Genomic DNA, 26,148 nt, shown 5'->3' with positions numbered 1-26,148 from the left:
TCCCAGAGCTTTCCTGCCATATGACCCAAGCTGTTCAAATATAATCATATCTACTTCCTTGTTCTGCATTTGATGCACCTTAAGTGGCTGTCATGAAGTTGATTCTTTTCCAGGTGTTCTCAGTAGAATGGTAGAAGTGCTGGGGTAGAGGTAGGGAACTAACTGAGGCTCACATGCTGGCCTCACCTTTGTTCAGCTAGTCCAACCCTCTGTCCTTGCAAATCCAGTAGCACTCTTATCTTGCTTATCATAATTACCACTGTAATGTCTTCGTTACAGCTACTTTTGTATGCCATATTAAGCTCCTTGAATATATGGATTGTGTATTTTTGTTTTTCCTTTCACATTTTGTATAATGCTTTTTATATATAAAATATTTAATTAGTATTAAAATGGCTAAAAGAATGAATTAACACGTAATGAAACAAGCATTCCTTTAGTCAATGGCTATTTATTGAGCACCTGCTATGTACAGTCAGTGTCCTAGTGCAAGGATTAAGAGATTTCTCCAGAAAGAGTCCTCTTTTGTGATCTTCCCTATGGTGTATCTGCTTATCCAAAATGAAAGGAAGTGTGATTGGGCTGTTGATATAGTATATTTCAAGAGTCATTTGTAAATTTGTCAGCTTCTGTTCGAAGTGCTATGTAGCCTTTCCAGTGCTAGAATTGTTTTGTGATTCTTATTTAGCAGGTCTCAGGGCTGGTAATGACTCTCTAGCCTCATTTTGAGCGAGTGCAGCCTTCTCTCCAACCCCTGCCATCTCTGCCCATTTCTCTAGCTCTACCTCTTGGCCTAGCTGAGCTCATTCCTCCGCCCTTTCCTCTTCAGCCTTCTACTTGACTTTTTCTTAGCTTCTCACCTTTTGCAATGTGAATCTTACCAAACAAAAAGCAATGAGATAAATGGCTTCTGATACATATCATAAATAAGAATTTTAATTTAATACACAGCATCAAGAGCCATTTATTTTAATGCTTTGAACTTAAAGTATAGAAATAACTTTTCTTGAGGGATATGTGGAGAGACAGAGGGCTTATATTATGAGCTGAGGCATACTTACTCAGAAATGAGCTTTACTCGTGTCATTTCATGGTGTCTCCTAATTGGATGATTGAGATCAGAACAATTCTGTGTGGCTAAAGTGGTGTGAGACTACATATAAATTGCTGCCTCTCACAAAAGCAGTCCAAACCCTGCAGGGTCTGTATACCTTGGACGTGGGTTTTCAATGTTCTCCTTTCAGTCTCTCTCCTGCTGCTCTTTAGCCTCCTGAATAAACTGATTTTTCTTGTTATTAGTCTTCTTTCTCTGCTGCTTCTGAGCCAGCTGATGCATTCTGCTTTCCTTTGGTAAAGTTCTTTGCATGTCTCTTTCCCCCTGTACTGGAAGCTCCTTGCTGTGGAACTCACAACAGTATCATATAGGTGTCCCCCCAGCACTGACCAATATTGGCACTTGAGTGGTTGACTTATTAGTAAATACTGATGAGCAGAAAATAAATTTTCTGAGTTAAAAAAAAAGATTCTGCTTTAAAACCTGTATTAAAGACTTGGAGCAAAATGAAGCTTTCAATCCTCAGTCCTTTGACTTGTCCAGCATTATTCCCTGTGTGAGTTGGGAATGTTAGCTTGCTGTGTAGTGCTTGAAGGAACAAGTGTCTGGAGAGCAAAAGGAAAAAGGCGTTAGCTAATATAGCACTATCATTAGTTTATTTGTCTGATAAGGAAGTACTAATTAAAATAAAAGGCATTTGTGCCTGTTTTGGAATTACCTGCCTATTTATGGAAGAAAAAAGAAACATAAAATTGGCAAAACAACAGGAAAATTATAGCACAAATCATATTAAAAAGAAAAAAAGGAAGGGGATGTGCTTTGAACCTCCAACTCCTTCACAGCTCATCATTTCTTGATGCCCTTTGCCAAGCTGTGTGCTCAAGGAATCTAATGATACACAAAGCCTCATTGCCAGATACTTCATTAATTCTTCAACCCATTAGGGGCCTTAATGGCCTATGCTACTGGAATAAGTATGGAAATCCAGTCCTCCAAGAAAGTACAGTGCTCTATAAATCATATGCGCCTGAGGATTCTCTCATTCCTTGACACAGATGGATGAGAAACATTGTACTTCCTGAATTCCCTTATAGTATAGTGGCTCTCAGAATAATGGACACCCTTAAACTCTCCAACTCTGTAGTTCTCAAAATGTAGCCCCTGGATCAGCATCATCAGCATGACTGGGAACTCGTTAAAAATGCAAATTCAGTGCCCCCCTCCTCCATACAGAAACTCTGGGTATGGGGCCAGCATTCTGTTTTAAGAAGGGCCCCCAGTCATTCCAGGGTGCTCTAATGTCCTTGTGGCATACTATATAATGAGGGGTCTTTTTTCACTGTTGAGGATATAGATGAGAGGCCTGTAACTTGACAAAATGTCTTGACTGGATTCAGTTTAATTCAGTAGACATTGACTGAGCAGCTGTTATATCTCAGGCATGCTTTCCAGGAAACTGTAAAGGTGAATGACACTTTAAAGTCACTCTTAGTGTCATCTGTGCCAGCATTTTCCTGGTATGCTGTGTTGGTCTCCCTGGACGTCAGCCCTTCCTGGACTTTGTGCTAAAGTACCCAGAGTGATAGTTCTCTGGGCTGCCTCATTTGACTTCTCAAACCTCCTTAGTAATTGCCATCCAGAAATTGGCTCCCCATCCCTTTTCACTGTCACCTCAGTGAACTGTAGGAAGAATGGCCCTCTCTTTCTGAACCTTCCCTACTTTTAATTGCCCCATAATCTTACTGTTTACCAGCTCTCAACTATCCCCATCTTTCTAGAAATTGGTATCAACCTCTACACTCATCCATTTTTAGACTTAGGCAGCTGCTAGAGAGGTTCTTTCCCACAGAAGACAGACTGTCTAAGCCTGACCTTGAGCTAAATAGAGTGGTTCTATTTAGAGGAAGATACAGAATCTCTGTCAGTGAGTAATGAGTAAAAAAACATTCAAAATTTACCTTCCTCCTAATAGCCACTTTCCTAGCCATCCTTTACTCACTGTTCTTTGTCTCCATATTTCCACAGTTTCTGTCAGCCTAAGAAACATCCAAATCTATAGTGGGTGTTTATGAGTCTATTTGAGCCAAACTGACGACAACTGCTGGGAAGCAAAATCTCAACGGATTGAGAAAGTCCTCTGGGGAATGGCAGTTTTACAATTTATTTTACATAGGTTACAATCAAAGGAGGTAGGAGAAAGTGAAGTGGGAAAATCTCTGAGATTGGATAAAAAGTAAAATGAAGAGACAAATACTATTTTACATGGGTGGGTGTAGGATGATTGCCAATTAATATTTACAGCACATAGAGATGGTATTGGGGTAACAAGTTATGGTGGGAGATGGTGCCCTGAGGGGTCTGGAAAAAGGGGGTACTTGGACATTCCAAAGGCATTTATCGTAGATGCAAAAGGATAGTAGACAGGCTCATTCAAGGTAAAGACTGACCTTTGTCGAGGAAGATAGCAGCCTAGGACATGACTACCCATCATGACTCATCTTCAGTTGGGAAGTTTTAATTTCAGACCGTCCTATGTGGTTACTTTTGGTCTATCTACCTTGCTGCCAGAATGATCTTTATTAAATACTCATTTTATCATTTACAGCTTAGTAACTTTAAATATGTGCCCCTGGCCTATAGCAGGGGTCAGTAAACTAAAGCCTATGTTTGTTATAAATAAAGTTTTATTGGAACATAGCTATACCCATTATTTGTGGATTATCTCTGGCTTCTCTTACAAGACCATGGGCAGAACTGAGTAGTTACAACTGGGATTGTATGTCACATAAGCATAAAATATGTATTTATTAGATGGTACTTCAAGAAAAAGTTTGCTAACCCTGGTGATGTATTTGGTCTTAGTTCTATTAATTTACAGTGTACTTTCTGTTTGCTTGCATTTGTTCTGTGTTTCTGTTTATTTCCTTTTATGTCTTTTTTTGAATTTATTTTTTCTTATTCTGTTTTTGTTTTCACATGATTAATTAGTATTTTCACCCTTTTCCCAGACAGTTTAAGAATGCTTGAATATTTCAAACTTCATTTTTATCTGTTCCTCCTTATATGCTATTATTATCGTCTATTTAAATTCTATCTATATTTAAAATCCAAAAGACATTACCATTATTACATATAAAATTGATATTCATTTAGCTTTGTCCATATATTTAGCACTTTGGTTGCTTTTTCACTTCTAGATGCATTTCTCATCCTTCAATGCTGAAAAAAATTTTAAGAATCTTAGTGTTTGCCTTTACATTTGAAGGATAATTAGGCTGGATATAGACCAAATTTAATTTTCCTATAGAAGTTGAAAGACATTGTTTCACTGTTTTTCAGCATTCCTTGTTGTAGATTAGAGATCTGACGATAATCTGGTTTTTCTCTTCTCTGGAAGATTTTGGGATTTTTTTTTCTTTTTTCTTTGGAGGCTTAGGATGTTTATTTTTAGGTGATTTTTTAAAAATTAACCTGACCTGGTAGGCCTTTTTCAGGTCTGAAAACTTTCTGTTATTTTCTCTTTCCATTCCCCTAGAACACCTTTTAGAAAGATAAGAGAACATCTGGATTGCTTCTGCATACTGTTTAGCATTTGTGTTCCATTTTTCTTCTTTTTGATATTTTCTTCTATGTTCTATACAATCTCTAGGCTCCATCTTCCAGTTTCTAATCTGATCTTCAGTGAGATCCATTCCAATATTCAGCACATCTTGATTTTTTTATACTAATATTTGTAAATTTGCAGAGGTGATTATATAGTAGTTACTGGTTTTTTTAATTGATGGGACGTATTTTAGAATCTCTTTCATAATCTATACTGTGCCTCTTTTAAACTCATCTTCTTTTCCCACTTCCCTGACTCCTTAACTCAGATATTCTTCTGTTTGTTAATGATGGTACCTTTATTTCATGGCATTGGTTTTCCTCAAATGTTTGTGATTTTTAAAGTACCTGTTGGTACTTTAGTTATACTTCTCTGATGTGTTTGTTCTTTCCTCAGCCCAGTGAGAACCCATTTGTCTTGTTGAATGATGTGTTGGACACCAGACTTGGATTCAGGTCAAATCAGATTATCTGATGTGCTGCTGATATTGGGGGCAGGCAGGGAAATGGGGCTCAACCAGGTAGTTTGTCTTTAAGGTATTTGCTTCCACTCTTGGCATTGGTTATGCCACAACTGTCCCTGAGACACCTACTGATAGCTTTTTGCTGGGAATCTGCTTCTTGGAGTCAGTCACACCCTTTTTTGTTAGTGTTATTATGGCTTCTTTCTTTTTCCTATATCTTTTTTTTTAGTACCAACATAAATATTTATTTAGAATGAGAAAATAGTTATGATATAATATATATTAAAATGCTGAAAAAACCATAACTATTACAGAATTCTGAAAAGCAACCATATTTTTATAAATTAATTGCCTAACAGGCCTCTTTATTAATTCATTTATTTGGGGTTGTTGAATTAGTGGTCTTAAAAGAATCTCATTTAATAGTAGGACATCCTAAGGGATATTTAATTAAAAATAAAGTTTGAGCCCTAGCTCCTGTTGCTCAGTAGATTGAGTATTGGCCTGTGAACCAAAGGTTCAGTGGTTCAATTCCCAGTCAGGGCACATGCCTGGGTTGCAAGCCAGGTCCCCAGTAGGGGGTGTGTGAGAAAGGCAACCACACATTGATGTTTCTTTCCCTCCCTTTCTCTGTCCCTTCCCCTCACTAAAAATAAATAAATAAAATATTTTAAAAAGATTTGAGGTTGATATGTGTGTCTATAAAGGGCATTTCATTTTTCCAGGTTACAAAGATGTTACCTTTGGTAGTTTCTGCCAGGTATACATGTCTAAGTTATAGCAGAGACCTCAGCTAGACTTACCTCAGACATGACTAGCTATCAGAAGTGACCATTCATTCAAAAAGTATCTTTTTCCTATTTCTTTATTTAGGGTTTGGGGTAGATGTATGGTAGCCGGGACTGAGCCACCCGTCTTGGTCCAATCAGTTATGTTTCTTTAAAGCCTTCTTCTCAGTCTTGCCCCTTAGCATAACGCGTTGCAGCATTCTAGTTCCATACAGCACTTTGTCCTTGCTTCTTTCACAGCACTCTTCCACTGTAACATTTGTAAGAAGTGTCTTAATTGTCCTTCTCCTTGCCTTACTGAATTAAATTCTGTAGCCAAGACAAGTGTAGGTGTCAGATTGGCACAGATGCCTCAGCTAGGACTGGGAACGGGTTTGGTAGCAAATAAGTGAAAATGGGGTATGGAAATACAGCAGGTCCTCCAATAAGATGTCATTTCATTCAAAGTTGTTTCTTTGTAATGTTGATGAGATGCTGTAAGGACTTAACTCTTGTTTATATATATTGGCCTATGGTAAAATCTGTTTCATTGTGCATTATTTTGCCTCAAGTTGTAGAACCGATCAATAACATCAACTGAGGACTTACAGTATTACATAGATGGTACTGTTGGATCCAGAATGGCTTCCCCACTGGGTGTTGTGTAGTCTTTTGTCTCAGCAAGAACCTATTCGATGTTTAAGTCAAATTTCTCAACCATGTGAATGAATGTCTTCCAAAGCATTGAGTTACAATAACCTATAGAGCAGCAATTTTCAATCTTTTTCATCTCATAGCACATATAAACTGATTTCTAAAATTCTGTGGCATGCCAAAAAATGTGTTACATTGTTTGCCAAGCTGACAAAAAAATAGGTATAATTTTGATTCGCACCTGGTGGTTTTCTTTGGGTTGGCTATTGTCATTTTTTTTAATTTGACAGTCTAAGGGAGAAGAGATCAGTGCCCCTGACTAAATAGTCAGGTATTGCATGTTTTGAAAGTTCTTGTGGCTCACCGGTTGAAAATGACTGGTCTATAGTTAGGTCGACTTTCTAAAGGATACTGGTTCTACCCTTAGAAATGACCACCTCTGGTCTTCCTTGGAAAGGAGGGCACTTCTCCTACTAGATTCCAAGGATTGAATCATCTGGGTTTATATGTATTCTTTCTGTCTCTTTCGCCCTTTCTGGAGGGCCTCTGTTTAATGAGGAAATTAATGGTGGAGAAGGCTGAGAGTTAACTAATTCTTTAATTAGTTACATCATAGTACTCTTTCCCACTCTTAAAAAGCCCTATTTAATTAAGAAAATAGGAAACAAGTTGTCCTTTGATACATCTGTTAATATCTAAGTTATTCAAATGCTGACCTCTAAGAGTATGATTAGGCTCTTAAAAGATTGTATGATGATGCCTGGGGCTCCTGATATGAGCTTTACTATTATATCTGTCATCACATTTCAGATGATTAGAATTTTCAAAAAGATGCCAACATACCAAGAATTACCACGAATGTGTTGAAACTGATACTGACAAGATATCAAGATAAGATACTAAATAGTGCTTTTATTCAGATTATAATGGGGTCTTGTTTTAGTTCTATGGTATGTTCTCTCATTCTGTAATTACTTAATTAGCTAAGCCACATCCTTCCCTCCCCCCTACAGACACTTACAAATACTTAATTGTACCTTAAATTCAGATGTACTTGTATATGAAGATCAGATAAATGCCCAGGATGTAGGACACTTACGGGGACTAGTGAGAGATAATACTGCTCAGATGGGCCATGAAGGACCTTTTATAAGCTTTCCTCTTCCATCCCATGCTGTTCCTTTTTTTCTAGAACATCTTGGAGATAAGGAGAAGCCTTTGAGGGACATTAAACAGGTGGTGACATAGTATTTATGTTATAAAGACATCACTCTGGCAGGTCTGGAGAAAATGAATTGAAAGGAAATGAAAGACAGAGGTGCCAGTTAGGAGGCCATTACTATTCTGGGCAAGACACTGGGCAGAAACAGAGGCAGTGGCAGTTGGTATAGATGGGTTAGGGAGAGATCAGAGCAAGATTAAGGTACAGAATCTGTAAGACTGAGGCAAATGATTAGATGTGAAGACAAAGGAGAATTAGAAGTTAAGTGCACATTGATTCTTGCAGGTCTGTGTTAAAATACTACAGCCCCCAAATGCACTGAGTTTAAGTACCTTTTTTCTAATTACTATTTTTTTTGGTCTTGGGAAGGAAAATGTAGCCATAAAAGAAGAGCAGTTGCACCAGCATTTGACCAGACTACAGACCTTTTTTATCCTTAGGAATAAAAAGTCAAGCTTTTTGATCATTCTATGTCTTCTTTCTGAACCTAACCTATGTTGTTCTACAACTATGTTTTTCCCTAACCCTCAAGTATTAGTTCACAAATCTTATATTTAGTGAAGCTGTTTTATTTTTCCCATCTCCCATAACAATTGTACTGATGATGTTTAGTGCTAATTGTATGCAATTTAATTTTCAGATTGTGGTAATCATTATTGCTGTTTTTATTTTCATTCTTTCTTCCTCAGGCATAGTCAGCTATAGATACTCAGCAAAATTATGCCCTTTGGGATGATTTTCAATTTTCTCACTTTGGGAGGCATATTTTTGTGTCAGTCATGAAGAGTTCAGATTTGGATTATTAAACACTTGAACCCCTAGTTTCCACATTGCACCATTTAACACTTTTATATTTTCTTGCAAATGGAAAACTTAGTCCATCTGTGTGCTATTTGGGTATTTTTGAAGACCTCATCTAATTTAGGCAAGTATGTGCCTGTCCTCCAAATCCATATTCTATCTCTTGTTGTACAGAAAGGCCTGCTATGCAGGAAGTAAAGGAGAAGTAGCTTCAGCATTCATGGGTGCACCCTTGGGCCTTTTCCTCTGCTTTGGAGAACCTATTCCTTAGGCCTGGAGAACCATGTGCAAAAGGGTGTGGTTTTTTAAAGTATGTGGTTCTTAAAAGTATGTAGCTTATATTGCCATAGTTACTCTCACTCCTTGGGCCCCTGGAGGATCAGGACTTGTTGATATAATAATGAGTTTTCATCATCTGTAATAGCTATTATTCTGGGAAGTGTGGAAACTTGTTTTATTATAGAGTTCGAATTGATGCTTTTCTATGTTTTAACCCTCCAGAAATGCATCTTCTGTAGACACCGGGTTAAGAAGATCTCTGGAGCCTGCATCCAGTGTTCCTATGGCCGCTGCCCAGCCTCATTCCACGTCACATGTGCTCATGCTGCTGGAGTGCTGATGGAGCCTGACGATTGGCCATACGTGGTGAACATCACGTGTTTTCGGCATAAGGCCAACCCAAATGTGGTAAGGTCTTCTCTCCCTTCCCTGATTCTAAGACTGTGTGAATTTCCTCATGTTACTCATTGTTGACATGTCTAGACTTGAGGTGTGGGTTTCTTGAGGGCAGGGATTATACAATATTTTGACTTGTTGTTTGCACAGGACCCATCAGTGTCTGGCATGTGTTAGACACAATAAATATTTCTTGAGTTGCATGAGTGAATGAAAAAATATAATGGCGTTGCCTCTTCTAGTTTTGGATTTGTATATGGCTACTGAGTGTGGTTTTGCAGATTGTGCACTGCACATAGCCAGGGTGATGGGGAGACCGTGTCTGGGAGGGAGTGATGTGCAAGTACCACCTGAGATTATGCAGTGTTTAATGTACACAGCTGTGCACTATGGCCTTGGGTTTTATTTCATCCCTTCTAGAAAAAGCAAAGAGAGTAACATAGTGAAACAAAAGGGTGTGGTTGTGCAGAAGTCCAAGATGGAATAAACTAGGGGAAGTATGGAGGCCCTGAGAGGAGTGGGGGCAATGCAGAAAAGCAGAAATGTTGAAGAGAAGTATAGATACCAGTTTTTTCTGCCACTCAGGACCTATAAAAGATGAGCGATTCCCTATGTTTGGGAAAAGAGTGTTTGCAACCAAATAGCATGTGAACTTAACTGTAATTCAGTTTACCTGTCCTGAGTGAATGGAATCTTTCCTCTATTTTAATTGCTTAAAAATATTATGACAGTGTAGAGATGGTTGTTATGCTTTTGTTAGCTTTCCAATTCATGGTAATTGTTTTTGGCTGCCAGTGAGGAGACTAAAACATTATATCGACGCTCAGCTTCACTCACTTGCTGCCCTTTGTTATCCCTGGGAGGCTTGGCCACAGACTATTTGCAGCCTAAATGCTTGTCCTATGTCTCTAATAACCTCCTGTGAGTAGCTTGCCAAGTTGTCAGTGTGGACTTGGGGGGGCCATGACCCATACACAACAAATCTCCCAGCTTTTTAGTGATTCCAGCAACTTCCACAGGTATCTTGAGAAATACTTGATGCTTGTGGGTTGGGACTCTGCAGTTGTGTGTGAATGTGAAAATGTACAAAATGATGTCACTGTCTCATCTATCTTAAAACTATTTTCCATTGTTTTAGGTCAAAGCCACATATTTATTTGTGCTTTCTTTGTAGTTCCTTGAGTTCATGGGCTCTTGCTAAGACTAGTATTATGTATTCAGCAGAAAATACATTTTAGCAATTTTAAAAATGTTCTAGTATTAACACATTGTGTCACTGGTGCTTTGCCATTTACAATGTTCAGTCAGGAGCATTACCTCATTAGCTGTCATGTGGTTGGGATGTGAAGGAGGCCATGACCTCTGGAGTCAGAGTATTTGGTGTTCACACTTAGATTGTGCCAGTAGTAACACATGTGCAGCCTTGTGCAAGTTCGTATCTCTGAGCTGCGGCTTCCTCCTACAAACAATGACATGCCTACTTCACCATGTGTTTTTCATCCACAGCACAGAGTAAGCCTCAGAAAATGAAAGCTGTAACACTGCTTTCTCTTTTTACGACTACTGCTGCTGGCTTTGCTGATACAATCCTGTGTGAAATGGGACACATGAGTAATATTTCTGCTTAAGGGATAAGACACCTAAATTCAGAGACGGTTCAGTTCCTTGCCCAAACAGAATCAGTTAATGAGCGGCAGGTGCTGGAATTTCTTTTCAGCCCATACCCTGCTACTTGTTGAATTCCAAGCCTCAAACCTTGAATGGTGCTAGAGGTGTTCACCTGTGCTTGGGATCATACGTTGCCATTTTAATATTCCTAAGCTCTGTGGTTATTAATGATTATATTGATGTTGCTATTAAAGAGATGCAGGTGTTTAATCAGGACCCCGTTCCTTTTAAGTATGATGTGTGTGGTTCAACTAGGTTTATGTTACTAAAGTGTTTCATAAATGATGATGAAAAACAAAATATTTGATTTTGAGGTGATTTAGAAGCTTCTCTGTTCTTCCCTTTAAGCTTGGTGTACTTTGTAAGGGTAGGGAAAACAACATATAATTTATAACATTTCATGTGGCAGTTTTTTCTTATGAGGGAAAAAATTAATGTTTCTAAATTGCCTTTGCAAAGTTTTCTAGTGGGAAGCACTATGAGCATTAGATAGTTGAAAATCTATTCCCATTAACTTTACTTATCCAATATTCCTCCATTAGACTCCAAGTATGGGTTCCTCTCCAAAGTGTTTGACAGCTAACCAGAGGCATAGACTCTAGCAATTCGGGTGAAGAGCATTATGATTACATTCAGTGTTCTTTCCTTTTCAAGCATAAGGAAGTTCAGATTCACTCAAGTATTTCTTTTTGTGTAAATTGTGAATGCTAGGAGGTGTGCTCCCTCTAGTCAGAGCTGTACTTTGTCTATGTTCTCAACCATACCTTGGTTTTTTGGGAGTCATGAGCAGTTGCTGAATCATAGCAGTGAGCACTATTAACATCAAGCTAACTTGGCAGCCTAACCCTTTTTCCAGAATAGAGGATGCCTGTACAGTTTAGGTGAAATGAAGTCTAAAGCTACAGTTACCTCCACAGGATCTCCATTTTTACTCACTCTTGGTTTTTGTTTCCCTTATTTTTTGTTTCTTCTAATTTTTTACATTTTGCATCAAAAAGGACCATTTTAAAGGCAAACTCTACTTTCTTTAATGCCACAAATTATTTGAAATATATTAGCTTATTAAACATTATTGAGCTTTGGTGGAAAATTGTAATCATGCATAATGTTATAAAATTTCATCTAATTTATTATCATGCATTCTTTCATCAAATAATAAGCACATTCTGTAATTAAAAAGATACTACTTTTTAAAAAATAGGTAGTTTTCAAATTCTTAAAGATAGAAAGGCGTATGTAACAGAAAGTACATGGCTTATCCCTGTTATTTTAATCTAAATTTTAGTATATGTTTTTCAGTGTTTTTGTCAAATATGTTTTTTGACTGGCACCTGCTGTCTTTCAAATGTAAGGTTTTATTTGTGTGTGCATGTGTGTATACACACATGTGTTTGTGTGGATAGCGTAGTACTCGACCACCCTTTGCTATGACCTAGTGTGACCTGTTTCCTGGCTCTATTTCTGAATGTTTAGTTGAATTTATTCCTACCCCATTAATCTGAATGCTGCAGAGATGCTTGTAAGGAAGAGAAAGGAGAACACAATGAGCAGTAAAATGGCTTAGAAACTGGGAGCTTGGAAACATTTTCCTGCTCCAAACCAAGCAATGAGCTACTCATAAATTAATATACTTCTTGCAGAGTTCAGACACCACAGGTGTCTGATCTCCTCACACCTGAGTAAACTAGACAGGTGTCCAATGGAAGGGACGCTGGATTACCAAGGGAAACGGAGATTAGAAAGATGCCATACGCAGACTTTTTCCCAAGCAAATTATTTCGAAAAGCCTTCGTATTAGTTTAGATCATTCCACATATGCAGAATAGGAGCACCACAATCACTTGCACTTTCTGCAATAATTCATTGTGATGATGATAGCCTGTTTTTTATTTTCATACTGTTCTCTTGGAAAAATGATATTTGAGTTATTAGTTCCCTTCATAGTTCCTAAGTTGTGGCTTTTAACATGGACACAGACACCTATTCAAAACAGAAGAAAAACTTGTATAGAGAAAACACCTTAGTTTAGTCCTTTTCCTGCTACTTTGTTTATTTTTTGTTCAACCTGATTTTAACTAGATTATGTTTAACTAGATCATTATTTTAACTAGGTTAACTGGTATTCTGTCCTTTTATTTCAGGAACTAGTACTTGGCCATCCATAGAAGCTATATGGTATAAATTTGTTGAAAAATTTTTAATGCTAGGGAATGAGATTAGTGGGAAAGAAAGAAAACTAATATTTATTGAGCATTTTTATGTCAAATGTGTGTTAGATGTTTTACTGTGCACTTTATTTCAAGGCAGTGTGGTTGGTGTGGATAGTAGTGGTTATAGTGGCTTCTGTACTGGTGCCTTGAACTCTGGAAGGTTCTCTTATATAATATCTGGTAATTCTGCCCCTCTATCCATTCTTCCTGTTCTAATCTGGCACTTGTCTTAGTAATAGAACTTGAGTCCTTGCTTAGCACTTACTAAGTTCTTTTACCCAGCCTTTCCGTATTCAGATCAGCTCCCAGACAAGCTTCAATACAACTCCTTCCCTGCCATCAGTATGCATGACTCAGGACAGGAAGGCACACCCACATGCACAGGATCTGGTGAAGGGCTCAGAACAAGACAGCTTTTTTGGTTAATCTGTGCCCCTACCAACAGCAAACCTTTGAGTGGTAATGGGGCGGGATGCCTGTCATCACTAACTTCATAAAACCTTTCCTTGGTATGCAGGAACCACTCTCACCTCGCCAACATGCAAACAATGGATGATCAAGGCCCCTAAATTTTAAGTCCTAAAATAGCAGTTCTTACAATAGGAAAATATTGTATATCCTATTACACTTTCATTAGCAGTTATTGAGAAAATACATAATGACAAAAAACTAAGAAATCAATGATTTATGTGAATTCATTTATTACAAAGAGTCTGCTTTGTTTCAGGTTTTTGTGAATTAAGAGACCCCAAACACTCACTCCTGCTGTAAATTCCCACTTAATTAGCCAAGGATTTAGAGAAGTAGCAGAAATGGGTTGACCACAAAGGGTGGAAGTGAATGCATCCTATCATAACAAAACTTTTCTCTGCACCCTGTTAATTTAATGAGTATATGCAGTTGCCTGTGTGTAGAGTCCTGCCAGACCTGAAATAGAAGGTACATGTTTGCTTTTATACTCAAGACTCATTCAGGAAAACATAACCATTCTTTTCATTTAGTAAACTGGCCCAGTTCTTAAGCCAGAGTCAATCAAGGTCAACAAGACCAGTTGCTCTACTGTGGGAAGAAAGTAGACTTATTTCCCAAATGGGTACCTGAGAAATAGCTCCCTCCAGCTTTCTAGAATTCTAGAAAGCCTGTTTTACCAAAGTCTACCCCTGACTCTGGTTTATGACTTTTAACCTAGGTGGTTCCATTAAGCATTTGGGTTTGAAAACCAAAACTACATTTCACCATAGGTGCGTGTGTTGCATTTTACTGTATGGTGCCTCTTGGATCCATGATGGGTGGTCACAGGATTATGTTTTTGTAATCAGGCAGTGTTTAGTTAATTTACAGCAGTAGGTAGGACTTTGCTTAGCTCTACTTTCTATTATTTAACCTTTTTACGGGCACCAGTTGACTAATCTTCTCCATGCTGCTCCTGTCACACTTAAACTGTGTGGACTCAAAACCAGGCAATCTAACTCAGAGCCCAGACTCTTAGCTGCTGTAATCTATTACCATAATAAGAGAAGTTAAATAAAGATATGAATAAAATGTTTTGGGAGCCCAACGAAGGAAGCCTCTAATTCTGTTGGGGGCAGTCAGGTAGAATTCTCAGAGGAGGTAACATTTGTGTTGGTTATGAAGGGAGAGTTTGAATTTGTTGATTAAGAGTAGTAATGATGTTCCAAGTAGAGGGAATCTATGTGCATGAACTTTTGCAAAGGGCTGTTTATGTGGAGAGATCGATGAATTCAGGATGGCTGGGGTCTAGGACATGTCAGGATTATGGAGGGATCAGAGAGAGTGCTGGTAGGGGCATTGTGGCCGGGAAGTCAGTTAGGTAATCAGAGAGTGAACGTTTTTGTGCAGTAGAATGCCCCTATGTTTTATGTCTGCAAATTAAAATGACAAATTCCTCCTTTTTCTCCAAGTTAGGTAAATAAGCTTGTCAAAACAAGGATGAATTTAGGGGGATGAAATGTTTGGCTAGAAGATTTTTTTTTTTTCTCTAAAGGAGATGGGCCATGGTGAGGAGGAGCCCCCCCCCACCAGAAGCAAGATCCACAGATACTTGGCCCACCCCTTGATTTGGCATAAACATAGGCTACCCAGCTGCTGTCTCACATACAAATATGTGCCTACCCACACACACAAGGGACAGTGCAGAGACCAGGCAGGAAAAACTAGTCAGTTGTCTTTCAAGAGTTTCTCAACCTGACATAGCTACTTGAATGAGTTCTCCTCATTCTTTTGCCTCCGGGTATTCTCTTGATTCCTGCCACACTGCTGTAGGCAAGGCTTAATAAAGTTCTAGTTTATCCCATAATTAAGGATCTACCACAGGAGGTGTGTATGTGCAGGGCAGTGGTAAGACTTTCTTTCTTGAGACTGAGTGAAGGCTGGTTGCACAGCAGAAGGGACTGAGTAGACATGGGAACACTAGTTAAGAGGCTATGCTCTCAGGCAGGTGATAGATGGAGGGGAACTGGATTTCTCCAGTGGCCATATCAGGGGTGAAGACAAGCACCTTGCTTCTAGAAACTTGTTGGAGGTGGGCTCACAGGCTTTAGTAACTAATCAGATGTGGGGAGCAGGGAGAGAGAGGGAAATCTCTACAAAACAACCAGATAATTGAGAACTAATCACATTTAGGAGTTTCATTCTGCTTTCTCTGTGGCTTTCTAATGCCAGCGACCTTCCTTTGGCTTCAACAGGGTTGACACATAAAATGCAGCTATGGGATGAATCCATCCTTTCTTGTTTTTTCAGTTTATCTCCTTTAGTTTGGAGCTTAATCCCATGGTTTGAATCTGTCCCCTTTTAGTTTCTCTTCTATCCTTTTAAGAAAGAGAATCAGATTTTAGCTAACACTCATATAAAAATGATAATGGATGGTGTCATTTCCACAAACACTCTTTCTGTCTCCCAGGTCCCAGCTTCTTTGTATTTTGCTGGCATTGGAATTGTTTTGGTGGTAGTTATTATTTCTATAACAATTCGGATTTTGCTAACTTCCATCCTGTTCAGTGAAGTGTGTTATGACCAACTGTACTCTTCTCAGACTTGTGTTTATTTATCTGTTACTTGTATATGGTTTGTTTCATCTACATAAATTATTTTCCAAATACCCTATGAATTTGCACTGATATTGAGAAATGGAGAATTATGATCAAAGCAAAGGTCTAGGGTAAAAAATTCTTAGTAAGAATTTTTAAAAAATACAGTGACTCAGGCCTGAATCTGATCAATCTTCTTAAATTAAACATACATTTAAAAAGAGAGAGAGAATTCCCTCACCCTTTCATCAATAAAAGTGTTTTGTTGAGACCTCAATCCACTTGTCCCAAATGGTAAAATGTTAAGGCCTGGTTTGCCTGGGAGGAGGAATATTTTAGCACAGACGTTTTAGAACATTTACATTGGAACCAGTCTTTCCCTTTCTCACTTTATCAGGTAAACCCAGTGAAGACAGCATTTGTCTTAATTTTATTAAGTTAATTAAGTGTATTCCATTTCACACTTATGTACTCTAATACCTCTTGTTTTTCTTTCTTCTTCTTTTTTTTTATCCTCACTTGAGGAAATTTTTTTCATTGCTTTTTAGAGAGAGAGGAAGGGAGAGAAACATTGATTAATTGCCTCCCATATGCACCCAGACTGGGATGTTATACACCCAGCCTGGGAATTGAACCCACGTTGTAGTTTCGTGCTCTGACTGGGAATCGAACCCTCAACATTTTGTTTACTAGACAATGCTCCAGCCAACTGAGCCACACTGACCAGGGCTCATTTTCATTTTTTTTCTTCTCCTGTAGCCATTTCCACAGGCAGGGCAGTGAGCACAGGGCCTTTCCCTCCATGCTTTGTGTCAGTAGAACACAGATTGAGTGGATCCACAACACATCCCCGTGACCTGGGTTTAGTTTCCTTTAGGGACCCAATTCTTGCTTTTTTAGCTAGTGAAGTTGGAGCCAGGGAGTCTCACTGCAGGCCGTCCTGCCTTCTGCTGGGCCTGCTGTTTATTCACAGGACCTGGCTGTGAGGCATATAGGAAAAGTTCCATTACACTGTCCCCACAAGTTCCCCACAGTGACCTCACAATCCCAAGCCAGGGGATCTTTTGCTTCCGTTGAGCCATCTTCAGTCCCCTCTTCTGTCCTTACATCTTTGAAAGATTCCTTTCAAAGTCTGGCCTCTTGGTAAGAGTCTTTGTACCAGTCCCCATTGGGTACCAGCTGCAGTGTTTCCAGGCCCATTTCTGATGCTAAAGTATTTCAAGAGGGGTTTGAATTTGTGGGAAGAGAAAACAGATGCCTCCATTGCAGATTCCAATTTAATCAGCCCAGGATACAGAAACGGATCAGCAGGTGGAGACTGTGCAGGCAGGGCAGAGGCAGAGGCTGAGTGGCCCTTCTCCTGCCCATTGTTCCCTGGTGGACTCTCCAGTTGAGGCAATGTCTGCACTGGGTGGGCCATGGCTGGTACTGAACAAAAGCTGTATTTTGGTATTAGACTCTTGGCTCTAAATTAGGGGTATACACCTCCATTCTGGAAAAAATTTACTCTTAACTGTCTGGGCATTTCCACTAAGAAACTTTTGTAAGTAGTTGACTCTTGAATCAGACTCAAGGTCAGCAAGGCCACATACCTATTTATAGGAGCAGCGAACAGTCAGTTCTCAGGTGGCTCAGAACCATATCTCTACCTTTAAATACAGCCTTTCACCAGACTCTGATTTCTTATCCTTTAACCTGGTTGAGTAAAAGGACATTATTTCAAATGTATATTATATATTATATTTAATAATATAATATAAATGTGTAACATATTATACAAAATGTAGACTATTTTACCTGAACTTTTTATTCTGGCCCTCTAAGACTTCAAATTAATCCTGATTTTTAAACCAAAATTTTAAGAGAAATCTGCATCTTGGTGCAGGTGTTTGGTTTTTATCACAAGAGCAAACTCAGAATTCCCAAGAGAAACTTGGCAATGGTGTGTTTCCCACTTGGCTTTATTATTCCCACCATGAAGTGCTCATGGAACCAGAACCAGTCAGCAAACCTAGGGTTCCACTGTGAGGGGCCAACTGCGTAAGGAATATTAATAAGGCACAGTTGGTGCTTGGCAACATAAGGACCACACATACTGAGGGAAATCAAATCTTCCACTCCAAGGGCCACTTATCTAGTTACATTTTTTTCATAAGTAAAGTGTGTTTCTGTGTAAAATGCTTGCTCACTTTTTATAGCATTAATATTTCTCAGTTCCCAGGAAATTTTAAGCTTTTCAGCAAATTATATCCTTTTCTAAAAAAAAAAATAATTAAGCCGTGTGGTTTTGTCTGATAGCTTGTTAGGAAAATTAAGTAGTGACACTAATCCCATATTTTAACATTGGTATTAGAACCAAGCACCATGAATACAATGAAAAATATAAATGGAAGGTGTCAACAGACTTACAACAGCAAAGGATGTTGGGTATTTGACATTCCAACATCTTGGAAAGCATAAGAAGCAGGATTTTGTAAACCTCACATAGAAAACAATAACTAGATGCCATAGTCATAATGAATTCCATAGATATAAAATGTAATGAAAGTGTAGCTTTTTAAAGCTGTTAATTGGAAGCAATTAAATAAGTTCCAACATGTCTATGTAAAAGGCCATTCTCTAGGTCAACATTATATGACCATACTCAACAAATGTGATTTATAAAACTCTGGATTAACTAGGAAGGCCTCCTGAGGCCTCTTGGTGGGAAGCCAGTCAGCCAAAGGGTATCCCAGCTCCTTTGTCCTGCCCATTCACAGAATATTGTTAGCCATCTTGGGCTCTAACACATATCTCACATGCAGGTCAGTCCTTCTTTCCTTTTCTGGTAAAATGGGCATTTATTGTCCATTCCTTATCTGAAGTTGGCTTGTTTTCATTGTGAGGTATTATGCATCCTCTCTTATCTTCTTGTCCTGCACTGGGTGTAGTGGTTCAGTGAACTTAAAGAGCGTGATATTGGAAGAAGCATAAGAAATTCCTGTTTCTACATTTTTAAAAAATATATTTTATTGATTATGCTATTACAGTTGTCCCATTACACTCCCTTCATTCCCCTCTACCCTGCACACCCTCTCCCACCCACATTCCCCCCCTTTAGTTCATGTCCGTGTGTCATAAGTTCTTTAGCTTCTACATTTCCCATACTATTGCCCTCCCACTGCCTATTTTCTACCTATTGTCTATGCTACTTATTCTCTGTACCTTCTCCCCCTCTCTCCTCCTGCCACTCCCCTGTTGCTAACCCTCCATGTGATCTCCATTTCTGTGGTTCTGTTCCTGTTCAAGTAGTTTGCTTAGTTTTTTTTTGTTTGTTTTAGGTGTGGTTGTTAATAATTGTCAGTTTGCTGTCATTTTACTATACATGTTTTTTATCTTCTTTTTATCTTCTTTTTTTTTAGATAAGTCCCTTTAACATTTCATAGAATAAGGGCTTGGCGATGATGAACTCCTTTAACTTGACCTTATCTGAGAAGCACTTGATCTACCCTTCCATTCTAAGTGAAAGCTTTGCTGGATAGAGTAATCTTGGATGTAGGTCCTTGCCTTTCATGACTTGGAATACTTCTTTCCAGCCCCTTCTAGCCTGCAAAGTCTCTTTTGAGAAATCAGCTGACAGTCTGATGGGAACTTCTTTGTAGGTAACTGTCTCCTTATCTCTTGCTGCTTCTAGGATTCTCTCCTTCATTTTTATCTTGGGTAATATAATTATGATGTGCCTTGGTGTGATCCTCCTTGGGTCCAGCTTGTTTGGGACTCTGTGAGCTTCCTGAACTTCCTGGAAGTTTATTTCCTTTGCCAGATTGGAGAAGTTCTCCTTTATTATTTGTTCAAAGAAGTTTTCTACTTGTTGCTCTTCCTCTTCCTCTTCTGGTACCCCTATAATTTGGATGTTGGAATGTTTAAAGATGTCCTGGAGGTTCCTAAGCCTCTCCTCATTTTTTAAAAAATTCTTATTTCTTCATTCTTTTCTGATTGTGTGTTGTTTTCTTCCTTCTGGTTCACTCCATTGATGTGAGACCCAGCTTTCTTTCCATCGCTATTGGTTCTCTGTGCATTTTTCTTCATTTCACTTATTGTAGCCTTCATTTTTTCATTTACTTTGCGACCAAAATCAACCAATCCTGTGAGCATCCTGATCACTAGTGCTTTGAACTGTGCATCTGATAGGTTGGCTATCCCTTGGCTGCTTAAAAGTATTGGTTCTGGAGCTTTCATTTGTTCTTATATTTCAGCCATCTTTTTTTTTGTCTTGTCGCACCTGTATGAGGGGTGGAGCCTTAGGTGTTCACCAGGGCGGGTCAACCCAGTCTCTGGGTCGCGACACTGTATGTGGGGGTGGGGTCCGAGAGGGAACAATGGCACTTGCTCCACTTTCTGTTGGACTTCAGTCCCTTCCCCTACTTCCCCCAAGCAAACTGGGCCTTTCTGGTGCTAATTCCCATGTGGGTGGGTTTGTGCACCCTGTGGGTCTTTCCAACAACCTCTCCTGTGAGGCGGGGAATCTCTCCCTGCGCCTTAACCCCCACACGTGTTTTCAATCAGTGCCCCAAGGCTCTATTTCCCTGTGCTGGGACCCTGGGACTGCCTGGTCAGCCAGCCACCTTATGCACAGTGCCTTGCTTCACAATCACCTCCTCGCTGGGTCTGTGGGTTGCTACCCCTCGCCCAGGGTCTGCCACCTGCTGCTTGCGGTGCCCAGGGTCTGCCTGCTGCTGTCTTGGGCACCCCAGATGCCTTATGCCGGTCTCAGTGCTCTGTGTTTAGCGACCCCTTTCTACCTGTCTGTCTGACTCCGTCCCTCCTACCGGTCTGGATGAACATGTCTATTTTAACTCCGACTTCCATACAGTTCAATTTTCTGTCAGTTCTGGTGGTTATTCTGTTTCTAAATTGTTGTTGTCCCTATCTTGGTTGTACGAGGAGCCACAGTGCATCTACCTACACCTCCATCTTGGCCAGAAGTCCCCCTGTTTCTACATTTTTCAATAAAATGTTTTTAACTTTTCTTTCAGCCATTACTGAGTTAACCTAGCACTCCACTCTTGCTTGGGTAGGAGGCAGAGGGAAGTGAAACCCCCTTCTTTGTGGGCCTCAGGTATCCTCCTGTGTTGTTTTCCCCCATTTTGCTTTTCCCTCCTTGGGTACTAAATGGGCCTTTTAGCCAAGTTTGCCTATCTTTCCCCATACATTTCTGAGGAATTAGAAGAAAATGTAGAATTTGTGAACTCTTGCATTCAACAACTTTTAATTGTACCTTAAAATCTATTATCACATTTTTTATCACACATTTAGGGTAAAAAACAGTGTCTGTACTAGAGACTAAGAAGGGGCTTTTGCTGAAACTGCACGGTTTACAGAGATGAACCTTGGTGCTAGTTGAGAGGACAGGAGGGCTACAGGCATGAAACCGGAAGAAGTGGGTAATAGCTAGCTGCAGAGTCTCTCAGTTCTTTTCCTTCGTTCCCTGTGGCCACAGGAACCCCATACACTTCCCTTTCAAGCCTAGTGCTAGGCACATATATGCTTTTAATGAACACTAGATAGACTGACAGACGGAGATTAGCTTGGTTGATTAATAATGGACTTGAAAGACTTTTTGGCTTTATCCCCTTTTGGTAACAGGATGAGCTAGCTAGGCAGAATCTGCACTACTCCCGCTGCTGTTGTCATGGGCAATAGAGAGCCTTTGGCTGACTTTTTTCCCACTATTGCTTTGGCCATTTGTCCTAAAATTTTGAAAGATACCTAGAAAGCTTGTGCTTGCCCAGTCTCAATCTTTCTCTCTGTCATGCTCATATAAAGTAGTATGTCTTTATAGAACCACAAATGGCCTGTTCCACCCTGATTTTCTCTTTTGTTCAAGGTGACCATCCACCTTCATTGGTAGTAGATAAGATAAATAAAAATAGTAATTATAGGTAGTATTTGTACAGTGCTTTTAGTGCTTTATACATAGTACATTATCTCATTTGGGCCTCATAGTAACCTTATGTGGCAGTGTTATGATTGTATTCATTTTTTAGATGATGAAATGACACTTCAGAGAAGTTCAATAATCATTAAAAGTTATAGAACTTCTAGGTCATTGGAGCCAGAGCACGTGGCCTTTCCTTTACACTGTACTGTTTTCACAGTCATTTTTCCAACTTGAGACTATGGTTTTGTTTTGTTTACATGATTTCATAATTTACTTGGGCTTCCTTCTTGGTGGCACAGAAAAACTGTTAAACTTTTAATTAGTCTGTTTTGCTTTGGGCTTCCTTCCTTAAAAAACTTTTGCATATATTTTGTCTATTTTTATTCCATTCATAAACTGTAATTGAGATTCAAAAATCATTATTGGCAAGAGTACCATAGAGTAATACCCTATGCCCCTTGCTTCTATTGAAAATGTCTCATCCAGATAAACATAATTGTTGTGTTATGTTATAATTGAACAAGTGCTTTTCTTCCTCATTTCCCCCAAATTGTAATTTCTTCCACATTTTTTCAAGATTTCTTTGAGTATTTTAGGGCTTTTGCATTTTCACATATATTTCAGAATCAGTTTGTTAATTTCTATACATGTACATAACCCAGTATGAATGATTGAGATTTGTTGAAGCTATAGTTATCCCCAAATTTTACTGTTGCTACACAAGAAGACTGACAAGTTCCTGAAATACAAAAACCAAGTCAGAGCTTTTGGGGGCAGGCATCTAGGGCCTCACTTATTCTCTTAACAACCAACGAACTTGAACGTGACTTAGGAAGAGCTCACATCAGTTTCCATTTTAGCAGTAGGATGCTGCCATGTCCCCCAGCTCCTCCAGTCTGATGTGAGCTTTCCTCTCTGCTTTTTATGCAGTCAGTTGCTTAGTCTACAGAATAGAAAGCAGAAGGTGCTTACCTGTCGACAGCTCCCTACATTAGCACAGTGAAGCATCTATAAATGGTCCTCCCATTCCAGTTCTCTTCATTTACCTCCCAAACAAGACCACTTCCTCTGAGGTGAGCTCATGACTCAAATGGAAAAGAATTAGTTTTTTTTTCTCAGTATCTTGTGCAGTTTATTAGTTATGCTTCCACAGACGTTAAAGTGAATAAGACCTTAAATCTGCTGGGAAACTGCTTACCACTGTATTATATGTTTGTACTTAAAAACCCATGAGAAATAGAAGTACACATGAGCAAACAGATATGAAGAAAATTAAATACTTGTGACATTTTTATGAGTCTGCATATACATTTGTCTGTGAGAGCAATTATTTCTTCATGAAACCCCAGGGCTTTAAGTTTTTCTGGGCAGTTTTTACCTAGCTCTGGTAATTTTACAAAGAAAGCTTTCATTATTATAGGGCAGGTTTAGATGAATGACTTCTGCTGCATTAGTTTGGTAAAAGAAGAAGAGTTTGTATTAATTTATTTACTCAAATCCCTCTAGGAATTTTAAGATGGATACTTGAAAAACTACAATAATATCTCACAGGTTATTAATTTGCACAAATTAGGGAGAAATAATAAAGTTGGAGAAGTTGAAGGGGTCACGGGATGTAAATGGAAATGTGCTTTTTATTTTGTCTGTTTATTGGATAAGTTACTTGGCTTTGTTTCTTCAGCTCTCTTGCCTTGCTTGCTCTGTGAGCCTCTGTATACACTGTTTTATTCGGATTTACACTCTTTAATAACATACAGATGGATAACCCAGTCATGAATTTTCCCTAGATGACATCTCTGCCCATGGTGCATGTTGTCAGATGTTGGGTGACCCTCCTTCAAGGTGTGAACACAGGGCAACCTTGCCAGGTTTCAGATGAGAAAAGATTCGTCTTGCTAAAGCACAGGAATCTTCCTTCCTTCTACCACACGGGACTCTCTTCCTCTGAGCCCTCTCTTTAGAGGTCATATTTGAACTAACTGCTCTCTCTGCTCTGTCAGAAACTCATTGGGGAGGAATGATATTTGAGAACACAGTGCATATTCCATTCTCAGTGTTTGTTAAATTCCTATGTCAGTTTAGGTCACCCCAGAATTACCCATTTTAGCTTCTATAAATTAACTTGTCACAGAGGTGTCTTCTTTGAGTTTCATTTCCCTGTGTCCTTTTATAGATGGTACATACAAGCACCATTGTATAGGTAATATTGTGAATTTTATAAGGCTGTTGTTAAAAGGTTGACTGCCATGCTTCTAAGTAGTCCAGATGATAAAAATCTTTTTTATAACTTAGTATCAAGAAAAATTTGTCTGGCAAGGGGTGAGAAAAGGAGTACAATTTCTTTCACTACACAGTGTCGGAACCGAACAGTCCTGTCAGCTTTGTGTATGGCAATACACAAAGTAATGGCAATAGCAGTTTTGTGACTCTGCCCGCAGTAGTCATCACGTTGCCATTGTCACTAGATATTAGTACTTAATACATTGTTACAGCAGCATAGGTATTATAACACAAATTATTTTTCCATATTATTTTTCCATATTATTTCAGTATAATTTGTTCCTTTGTAATCTTGTGTGCTTTATCTTATGCATTTACAAACATCAATCTGAACAGGGGTTCACAGGCTCACAAAGTAACCAAAGGGGTTTTCAGCACACAACACTCTGCTCTCAAATGGCCTTCCTGGCGTGTGTGCATGTGGGCTTCCTAGCTCTTCCAGGCTTGGTTCAGATGTTCCCTGTGGTGAAGGCTTCTCTGGAGAGCCTCTACCTGCCCCCACCTGGGTGCTCTTAATACCTGCAGCTGTGTCTGTTTCCCTTCTGCTTGTGAGCTGAGGAAACAGACATGGAATGGATTTGAGAGAATGGATGCTCTTGGTTTATTTTAATCTTTAGCTCCTAGCAATGTGCCTTGCTTGTAGTAAGCACTCAGTAACTGCTTATTTAAATGGCACTTTTTTGCTCCATGTCCACCCTTGCATTGCTTTTCCTCTGTGCATTGCTTGCCAGTTGGTTCTTGGCTCTGTCTCAGAGGTTACTGCTGTAGAGTACTTGTCAAGTAAGGAATGATGTTGTTTTTTTGTTTTTTTATCCCATGTTGTCAACACTGGCTTTTAAATATTTTGGAGTCAGATTGTTAGGTCTTGGTGTGCCTTTGATGAACCAGTGCATGTTTTAGGAACATCTTTTTTCCCTACTCAGGTTGTAATCATTGAGGATTAGTTATCTTTTCTCTGAAGTGTGGCAGTTTATTTCAGCATTGGCTAGAGTCTTTGGAAAGTTGGAGAGCTTTGTAATAAGGGTCTATTTAATTTCTAAACCCACCCTGATTGAAGGCAACATGGTATCAGTAGAGAGAAGACCCTTTTACATCTAAACAATTGGATTTTATTATTGGTGGTGCCCTTTAAAAGTGACTTAGTTTGATGGGAAGAACAGATAGAGTAATGATTCTCAAAAAGACTTAATGAGGGTTTTTTTTTTTAATGAGTGCAGCCCCAAACCTAAGAATAAAATCTATTCATTTGACTGAAACAGCAGGTCTTAGGAATGAGTAGTGATTAAGAACAAAATAAAGATGTCCTTTTTTGTTCCATCATATTTGGCCTAAATGTGTGATAAAAGTTAGATGAAATTTTATAATAAAATTTATGTATCATTCCACTTTACAAAGTGTTCACTTTCTTAAGTCCTTGTTATATCATAGTTGCTGAATTGAAAGATAAATGTTGAAGATGGTCTTTTCTTATAAGTAATTTGGCTCAGCTTTTTTCGTCATCTTAGTTAAGTAGGTCTAACTGTGGATTGGTTGTTACTAGAATTAGAAATTTGCAAGGAGTCTTGTATTTGTGTTACATTTAATGTTTCCAGCAAATTAAAGGAATACATAATGGAAAGTACAGAAAAATACATAAAGAATCAAAGAAATACAATTCCATTGCCCAGAGTTATACATTGTTTACAAGTTAGTATATTTTTCCCCAGTTTTATTTTATATATCATTTGTGTGTGTGCATGAGAGAGAGAGAGAGAGAGAGAGAGAGAGAGACAGACACCACCAC

General features: G+C 38.9%; 1 protein-coding gene across 7 annotated transcripts in view; it reads left to right on the top strand.

The window, feature by feature from the left end:
* Positions 1-26,148, top strand: part of KDM4C (lysine demethylase 4C) — a 383,617-nt gene that overhangs the window by 311,097 nt on the left and 46,372 nt on the right. For 6 of the 7 annotated variants that reach the window (XR_004902186.1, XM_028507295.2, XM_036021648.1 and 3 more), the window contains one exon: positions 9,067-9,252. Coding sequence is in view for 6 of the 7 variants with exons in the window: in XM_028507295.2 (XP_028363096.1) it covers positions 9,067-9,252 (186 nt within the window). In the remaining variant the exon portion in view is untranslated. Of the gene's footprint in view, positions 1-9,066; positions 9,253-9,908; positions 9,916-10,746; positions 10,861-26,148 lie in introns of all 7 variants that reach the window. The other variant, XM_036021651.1, reaches the window with a different exon arrangement.

Source organism: Phyllostomus discolor, chromosome 3 (genome assembly GCF_004126475.2).
Source record: "Phyllostomus discolor isolate MPI-MPIP mPhyDis1 chromosome 3, mPhyDis1.pri.v3, whole genome shotgun sequence".
Classification (NCBI taxonomy): Eukaryota; Metazoa; Chordata; class Mammalia; order Chiroptera; family Phyllostomidae; genus Phyllostomus; species Phyllostomus discolor.
Note: the sequence above shows the minus strand (reverse complement) of the source record. Positions and strands in the feature narration are given on the sequence as shown.